Raw genomic sequence first — 9,640 nt, forward strand, 5'->3', positions numbered from 1 at the left:
GAGAGAGAGAGAGAGAGAGAGAGAGAGAGAGAGAGAGAGAGAGAGAGAGAGAGTTTGAAGGAAGCATATCTCTACAAATACCATGGTGTCATGGAGACACTGTCATCAAACAAAGAGACCAGAAGTTCTAAACAAACAAGATTTGACAGAAGCAAAAGTAAGACATTTGATTAAGAGCAACAAGGAAATACTTCGGAAGAAGATTGAGGTTTCTCTTCATGGCATTCAGTTGGGTTAGAATTGCTGGCAGCAATCTTATTGGATATCAGTTACAGCATGCAAATTCATCCATACCACTCAGTCGCTTTGAGGTTCAGGCTTCTGATTTCCCCCTATACATTGTAGGTATGTGTGCACATTCATGGAACCCCTCCACAGTCCTCACTCATCCTCGGATTTCATATGTTCAGTCCTAGGATGGGTGTCTGGAGCATTAATGAACCCATCCAAGTCCCCAGCTCAAGGAAGTTAAAGTTGCTTGACGTTGCAACAAGAACATATCAGGTGAGGGTGGTCCCTAGGAGAGTCTCTCCATCTCCAACAACAGAACCAGGGAAGGCTTGCGGAGGAACCTGAGTACCGTCACAGGGAGGCTTCACTAAGAACTAGAAGTTAAACTGGCCAAGTGAGCGGATGAGAGTAATCTTGTGGGCAGGAAGCATGCCCATCTCAAGGCTAGGGGGAAATACCCTCTTGGTCACTTTACAAATGCTAAGAGTATCTATCTGCATAGAATCCCTATTTGAATCTGCAGCTTCTAAACATTGCCTAGAAAGGCAGGAAGGTCCTAGGAGAGGCCAAGGAGAACAAGATCCTGAATGCAGGAAGATTAGAAACAGAGAAAAGAACATGGTCCTGAGCTCCAAGCAGGAGTTGCCAGTTCACAGCTGGATGGGAGAGCAGGGATGCAGGGATGCAGGGATGCAGGGATGCAGGGATGCAGGGATGCAGGGATGCAGGGATGCAGGCATATCTCACACAGTGCTTGGGGTGATAATGTACTCTTTTGGTTTAGCAGTGACTTGGAATCTCTGCTGCCAGGGGGAAGCTTAGAGTTAGAACAACAAGTGCTTCCTAACAGTGATGACATCTCCTAGCCACACAGAATAATCACGTTTGCGGGTCTGTTTGGCACAGCCCAGAAAATCAAACTTGACAACAGAAAATTGAGGTCAAGGAAAAAGAGACTTTTCCAGACAGCTTTGTTTTATCTTTGAGCTTGAAGAAAAAGTAAAGAAAGACAGTCTTGCCTCTCAGTATTTAAAATCCAACTGAGACCTCTGTACTAGACTCTGCATACTTAAGAACCTGCACACTCAGATCGTTGCACCTGTAGGATGTCTTTCTTTGAGTCAAAATATTTCGACTTAAAATTCATGTAAGTTAATGTTGTGGGGAAAAAATATGGAGTATTTCACATGCAACTCTAGCAACAACAACAGCAACAATAAAAAACAAAAACAAAAACAACAAAATTCACACTGAAAATGTGGTAAATCCACTTTTTCAAAATCTTGGATCCCAAGCTCTGGACTTAGCGAAGTGGTAGGGTTCCTGATATGTGCAAACCTCTGGTTTCAATCTTTTAACAAATACCACAAAACAAAACCAGTTAATCCCAAGCCCAATCTCAGTGTGCTATTGGCTTGAGAGACGCGTGAAAACCTTCAACATGCAATAAATACATTGTTCTCTCTTTCTTTTTTTCTTTCTTCCTTTCTCCCTTTCTTTCTTTCTTTCTTTCTTTCTTTCTTTCTTTCTTTCTTTCTTTCTTTCTTTTCTAATTTTTTTTTGTTGTTGTTGTACTCAAGTATAAAGTCCTGGTCTTTTAAAACATGTCAAGGTGGTATAGAGAACCAACTAGTTTCTTCTCTACTCATGGAAACACATTTAAGGAATAACCGAGAGTCCAACTATTGGTTTTTAAACTCACTAACATTTACAGAGCTGCCCACATAAGCAGGCATGGCAAGAATACTGGCTAGTGAGAAGATGACACCAAAGTACTCCCCAATAAGTCAGGGATGGAGCTGAGAAGCAACAAGGCAGTTTGGAGACCAGCCTGTCAGCCAAATGGACATCAATACACACTTATGGAGACCCTAACCGAGCATGCAGCTGACCACGGGAAGCAGCCCACATGAGGCAGCCGGAGTTAAGCATGCCTGTGGTGCTCTAATGAGGCCTCCAGATTGCAGTTTGGCTTTTGTAGTTGACTGGTCTACCCAGAGGTGGCAAGAGCATGTAGGGGTCCATCTGGCATCTCAAGCTGGAAACTTTAATGCACCGCCTCTACAGCTATTGATGTGCGTGTCAGAGCGGTTTGCAAATACTCACAGTGGAGATAAAAGCCAGCCCGCTAGGAAGTATATCAATATCTTCAGAGCCATTCTCTGCAAAACACAAAGCAGAAAATAATCACAAAGATGCATATGTGGAGCCTTCAAAGAAGATGTTCAATAGCCCAAACTTTTGAGTTCTTTTGGAAAATGCACCGACTGTTTCAATCATTTACTTGGAAATTATGGTAACTTTCAGAAATCCCACAGGCATACCAGCTCTTAGAACACTTAACGTCTGTCTCTACAAGCATTAAATCTACCTTATAAAAATAAAATCGTATGCTAGCTTTATTTTTTAAATGACGACTTGCTGGGCATATACTGAGTCAGTCTGTTATTCCTCCAAAAAAGACTGTCCCTCACTTACTGAATGGGACTATTTAGTCAACATCGAGTCACTCCCCCAAGAGGCCTCTCTGCCAAGTGTTCTTCATTCTACAACCTGTACAACCTAAACATGTACAACCACACTGAGCAGCTATTGAATAAGCATTCAGTAGGCGACAGTCATGCTTGGGACAGGCTGTGGAGAATCGTTAGTTTAATTAGAAAGAGTTGGGTCCGATCACCTCCTCCTTAAGATCCTTGAGCATTTTTTTTTTTTTTTTTTTTTTTTGGAAAGAAGTATAGAATGCATGAGCTGGGATGGGCCAGAGGACAGTATCTAGTAGAGATAAATCATGGTAAGACGTGGGGGTGGGGCTGATTCTGGAGGTGATGGTTATCGAATATGGCTAAATAAACATCAGAGCCCAGCCCCATGCTCCACCCCACCAGCTGATGTGACTTTCCACATTCTTCCGCAGTGAGGCAAGGTCTGAATTCTCTTCCTGAAAGCCTGAGGGTACTTTAACATCGCCTCGACAATGAAGTGGGGTAAACACAATGCGAGTGACTTTAGAGGCTAAATGTCATAGCCATAGCTGCCCTGTAGTCTCTCCCTCTGTCTCTTCCTCTTTGTGTTCCTTCTTCCCTCCTCTTTCTCCTTTTCTCTCTCAAGGATGTGCCCTGAAGTAAGATACAGAAGATGGGTTACCCAACGCTACAGAGTGAGGGATGTAAAGAACCCAAAAGATGAGGAGAAAAGCCAGGAGCTCCCAGGTGGCTTATTACCAACCTGTGAGTCATCTTTGGTAGTGCGAATGGCACAACTGGACTGCTTCACTAAGCCCAGCCAACAATTTAAGAAAAACAACTAGAATTTTCTTGTTTGATGTGAGACAGAGTTTCCCCAGGTAGCCTAGGAGGACCTTGGACTCTTAATCCCCCTGCCTCAGCCTCCTGAATGCTAGAATTACAGCTGTGTGTCACTACATCCTAACTTATTGTTCAGTGTCACTAAGGGTGGGGCTGTCTGTTACAGAGCCACAATTAATTGGAACACATGGGAAATGGTTACCTGGGGAAATGGATTACCAGGTTGTCACTAGGCAACTGGGAGAGAATATGGGTGGATGTGGAAAAGAAAATCAGGACAAAGCCAAAGAAAACATAAGTTTCAACTAATAGAAGGCAAGCAAGAGGTGCTGAAGGCAGGAGATGGGAGAGAAACTAATGCCCAACTAGTAATGTGAAAACCAAACTCAGCCCAAGCTTCCCATCCCTTGGGCATTTTTGTTCATCCAGATTTACCTATCTACGATGCCCAGATGGCTTGAAAAGCTTGATGCTATTTCCATATGGAGTGAAATACACATTGGGAAAACCCACACATGAAATACAGCCATTCAGCATCACAGGGTGGCTACCCCTTTGATATTTCTCCCACCTCTCTGATCACCCCTTCTTGGTTTCCTGTTGCCTTTATCTCTCACTCTGCTCTGAATATAGAATAAAGTCTGTCTGCCCTCACCTTGTATCTCAAGGCAGAGCAAGCAACAGCCCGGTCCTGTGCTTTCAGTTGCCACCCACCTGCTCTTGATTCTCTGATCTGCATCAAGTCCTTCTTGCAAGCTCAGACTCCTACGATCATGCAGGGCTGAGCACCCCACCTGGTTTCTCATGTTCAACAGGCTCCAAACAGATCTGGACATTTCCTTACTTTATCTTTTCCATCTTTCAATGACAATGAATATCAACTTCTATCCTCAGGTTCTCAGAGCAAGGAACATGGAGCTATCTTTGCCACCTCCCTTTCCTTCCATTCCCCAAACCTTCACTTATTTGTCTTTTATGTTCTTCTGGGTTTCTACAATAGGTTCCTAATAGGCCAGCTTCTTCCATAGCCCATTGTCTGTGCTGATGTCTTTCTAAACTGCTAAGTTGACTCTATCGTTCCCCTGTTTAAAGGCTTCTAAAGGCCTGCTAGAGCTAGTTGTACAAATCTCATGCTCCTTGGATAGGTCCAAATCCATTCATATTTTCATCAGTTCCCTTTTATCCTGCCCTCCTGGATACATTCTAGCTATGTATTGGTGCTTTCTTGAGTAGTTGAAGCCTACTAGAGTTTTCATTTGTACATACACACACACACACACACACACACACACACACACAGAGAGAGAGAGAGAGAGAGAGAGAGAGAGAGAGAGAGAGAGAGAGAGAGAGAGTTTGAAGGAAGCATATCTCTACAAATACCATGGTGTCATGGAGACACTGTCATCAAACAAAGAGACCAGAAGTTCTAAACAAACAAGATTTGACAGAAGCAAAAGTAAGACATTTGATTAAGAGCAACAAGGAAATACTTCGGAAGAAGATTGAGGTTTCTCTTCATGGCATTCAGTTGGGTTAGAATTGCTGGCAGCAATCTTATTGGATATCAGTTACAGCATGCAAATTCATCCATACCACTCAGTCGCTTTGAGGTTCAGGCTTCTGATTTCCCCCTATACATTGTAGGTATGTGTGCACATTCATGGAACCCCTCCACAGTCCTCACTCATCCTCGGATTTCATATGTTCAGTCCTAGGATGGGTGTCTGGAGCATTAATGAACCCATCCAAGTCCCCAGCTCAAGGAAGTTAAAGTTGCTTGACGTTGCAACAAGAACATATCAGGTGAGGGTGGTCCCTAGGAGAGTCTCTCCATCTCCAACAACAGAACCAGGGAAGGCTTGCGGAGGAACCTGAGTACCGTCACAGGGAGGCTTCACTAAGAACTAGAAGTTAAACTGGCCAAGTGAGCGGATGAGAGTAATCTTGTGGGCAGGAAGCATGCCCATCTCAAGGCTAGGGGGAAATACCCTCTTGGTCACTTTACAAATGCTAAGAGTATCTATCTGCATAGAATCCCTATTTGAATCTGCAGCTTCTAAACATTGCCTAGAAAGGCAGGAAGGTCCTAGGAGAGGCCAAGGAGAACAAGATCCTGAATGCAGGAAGATTAGAAACAGAGAAAAGAACATGGTCCTGAGCTCCAAGCAGGAGTTGCCAGTTCACAGCTGGATGGGAGAGCAGGGATGCAGGGATGCAGGGATGCAGGGATGCAGGGATGCAGGNTTTTTTGAGACAGGGTTTCTCTGTATAGCTCTGGCTGTCCTGGAACTCACTTTGTAGACCAGGCTGGCCTCAAACTCAGAAATCCACCTGCCTCTGTCTCCTGAGTGCTGGGATTAAAGGCGTATGCCTAGATTTCACCTTTCTAATGACATGAAAATGAAAATGCATTCAGGAGAAACATCACCCTTGATTCTGACTTCCGATCTTCACAGTTCTCCGTGGGACCTGAGCCATGTTAGCAGGGGCTGCTCCCTGTCATGGAGGGAGAATGATGTCCTCCCTACAGAGATGTCCCTAGGAATGCTCTGTGAGTTAGGAGTATGAAACGCAGTTTTGACTTACAGTATTTTCAACTTAAAGGATATTAATCCTGTCATAACACACACTGTGGTTTAGCTTCTCGATTAACCTCTATACAAGATATTCTGAGTTGTGAGATCTCTGATTTGTCTCTTTTTCTCCCCCAATGCCATTTTTACATAGCTCCCATAACAGCATCACCCTGGCCTAACATGCAGTGTTCAGGGGTCCTGTGTTTTTTATTGCCCTCCCTCCCACCACGCCACCGCACCAGAGCACATAGGGGCTGGTGCTTTGCCCTCCGAGGTGTAAAAGCAGCATCAACGGGACTGACAGCATTTCCACCCCACAGCCACACCCTTGACTACATGGAGCCCACAGGACAAATCCCCAGCATGCCAACCGCAGGGAGAGCAGTGGACGTGAGCGGTCCAGGGTCCTGCTTTCTGAGTTCTCCTCCTCTCCATCCTGCCAGTCTATACCCAGCTATGGTCAAAACTCTCAGCTACCCCACCTTCTTTCTCCCAGAACCTATAACATTCCATCTGATCAACCCTACTAGGACTTGCCATCACTTCAATAATTTCCTTTCTCCAATCATTTCCTGTAAATACCTCAAGACAGTGTCACTCCAGAAACTTCTATATGCATTGCTATTATTATTATTATCATTATTATTATTTGATACCTGGGGAGGAAGTTTCCGACTGCCAGCTGAGTGAATACATGGAATTTACTATGGAGCAGCAGTGCATCTTAGAGACGGGGAAGGGGCAGGAAGAAGGAAAATCTGAAAGCTACCAAATCCAACACCGCAGACTTGATAACCCTGCCTGCAGACACCCCTCATTCAGCGGGCCCACACATTTCAAGTGTAGCTCTGCCTAGATGCCAAGAGAGGCCACACAACTTCGTTGTTCAATAATTCTCAGTCCCCATAGGCTTGGGGAAAAGACAAAGTTAGTACAGAAGGAGGGAAGCAAGGAAGGAAGAAGAATGATTGTACCTGTTAATCCTTCCTGTGAGAAATCTGTGGCGCACACTTGGGAACACAGGCAGGAGCAGTGCCATGAGCTGAGGTCCAGCCATGGCTACATAGCAAGACTGTATGTGGATAAAATCAAAGGAGGAGAAGATGAGGAGGAAGAGAGGAGGGGGAAAGAAAAATAAACGTGGGGAAAGGAAGAGGTTCTTTTTCCACTGATGAATTAACTTCAAAAGTTTGATTTCAGCTGGGGCTGGTAGGCTAGGCCTGTAAACCAAGCAACATCCAGGGCCCCGGGCAAGAAGATCATAAAATCAGGACATGCCTGAATTCAAGGCTTCCTTTCAAGGCTAGCCTGAAACCACGAGTTGAAAAGAAATAAAGCTACGCTTACAGCATAGGTGTAGGGTGCTTGCCTAAATATACATAAGGCTGTGGTGTGAGCTCCAGTAAAACACACACACACACACACACACACACACACACACACACACGCACACACACACACAAAGTAAATACGTAAAAATAATTTAAATAACAAGCAAACAAAACCCATCTCATTGTAAAGAAACCAAAAGAACTTTCTTTGGCTATGTCTGCTGTGCCCCAGTTAAAGTCCTTCAGTGCTACTCCATTGCTGCATAAAACCCTCTACCATCAAGTACTTAGGGCTCATGACTAATGTCTTCTTAGCTGTTTCTACTTAAATATCTAGTCACCTTCTTTTGGTCAGCTTTCATTTAGTAATATTCCAGCTACTTGCATCTTCTTTTGCAGTAAGATTTTTCTGGAGCATCCATAATAAAAACACGATACATGAGCGTTATACAACAGAGAGTGCAGAGGCATGGAAGAAAACCATTCCAATCCCTAACCCACGTGAACATCTGGGCCGTCAGGCAACTAACTTAACCAGCATCTTCCATGCAGAGCACAGAGAGCCATATGAGCTTTATAGATCTGTGAGGCTAGAACAGGAGCTTGCAAAGGCGTTAGCATCACACGTGTGGGCCCACACCTTTGACACAAGAACTTCATGGTTTAGTTGTGGTTGTAGTTGTGTTTTGTTTTTTACGTAATCGTCAGCATTGTTTTGTTAACAAATGGACTGCAGTCCTTCTAACATATTCAGTTCTTCAAACATAAAAAAAAAAAAACATGTGACAGATGCAAAACATGATATGTTACTTTTTGTCCAACTCATCTAAGCCTATTAAGCTATTTGAGTAATCAAGACATTGACCTATGTCTTACAGTATTAGCTATAGCTTTAGTTTCTCAAATTTAGCTAACTTACATAATTTGAGAATTACAGTAGACATCTAAAATCCTGTAATGTCATTATTTCCCTAAACAGTTTGGCTGGCTCATGTTTGGAGAGATACGCAGGCAGTGTGCATGGCTGCTACTCTCTAGACCAGTGGGGCCCAACCTGTGGGCCACAACCTCTATTGTCAAAAATATTCAAATTACGATTCACACAGTAGCAAAAATTACAGTTATGAAGTAGCAAAGAAAATGTTTTTCTGATGGGGGTCACCATAGCATGAGGATCTGTATTAGACGACCGAGAGTCAGCAAGTAGGTGAATGTCCTGTTGCCTTATTTTTCATATTACATCAAGCCCGAAGCATTTAAAAGGTGTTTTTGGTTTTGTTTATTGTTGCCGTGTGTGTGTGTGTGTGTGTGTGTGTGTGTGTGTGTGCGCGCGCGCGCGCGCGCGCCTTTGAGTCTTTATTGGGACTTGAACCGAGGGCCTCACTTTTATAAAATGAGTCACTATTGTCTGTTAAGACTTGTACGGTGACCCCAGGGGAAAGGGCTTAAAACCAAGCAGAATGTAACCTTCTTGACAATTCCCTCTAACCCCTTTGAATCCTGAAGATTCTGTCACTTCTGACCTGAGGCCTCTGTTTGGGCTGGAACACACAGACTACTGGTTCAGCTTCTCTGAAGATACCGTGTGAGCCTCCGTCTGATGCTCGCTCCATCCCAAACTGCTGTGAGGTGGTGAAAGGGCCCGCTAACTTCAGCACTCCACATATGCTGCGTATGTTCATGCCTTCCCTGCAGAATCCCTTTAACACTTTGGTTTCTGAAACACCGAGGATACCCAGGGAATTGTCTCCTTCCAGTCTCTTCCTGGCAGCACAAACCATTTCTAAGTGGCCCGGAGCAGAGCTGCTGATGTAGCTCTGTTGATAGAACCTAAGCCAGAGGTCCTACCCACCCCCGACCACCCAAGGTCGCTATAGAGCACCCCTGTGTCCCCAGCACTTAGGAAGTGGAGGCAAGAGGAAGAGAAGCTCAAGTTCATTTTGGGGTACGTAATGGGTTCAAAGCCAGCCTGAGATACTTGAGAGACTGTCTCAAAAAACAACACATACATACAAACAAAAGGAAAAAAAAAAAAAAACATGGTAGGAGGTAAAAGAATAGAAAACCAAAATGAAGGGTCTATTTTTTTTTGCTTTGCTTTTTTTTTTTTTTTTTTTTTTAAGTACATATAACAAGAAAAAGAAAACACAAATTCACATCACAAAATAAGCTGTGTTATCTCATACCAATAAAG

The 9,640-nt window shown here is 43.9% G+C and overlaps 1 protein-coding gene across 1 annotated transcript in view; it reads right to left on the bottom strand.

Moving 5' to 3' along the window:
* The window catches only part of Pon3 (paraoxonase 3), a 29,598-nt gene that overhangs the window by 16,490 nt on the left and 3,468 nt on the right, over positions 1 to 9,640 (bottom strand). The window contains exon 3 of the mRNA XM_021189240.2: positions 2,338 to 2,393. Coding sequence (XP_021044899.1) covers positions 2,338 to 2,393 — 56 coding nt within the window. The remainder of the gene's footprint in view (positions 1 to 2,337; positions 2,394 to 9,640) is intronic.

The sequence above is a fragment of the Mus pahari genome, chromosome 2, assembly GCF_900095145.1.
Source record: "Mus pahari chromosome 2, PAHARI_EIJ_v1.1, whole genome shotgun sequence".
Lineage (NCBI taxonomy): Eukaryota > Metazoa > Chordata > Mammalia > Rodentia > Muridae > Mus > Mus pahari.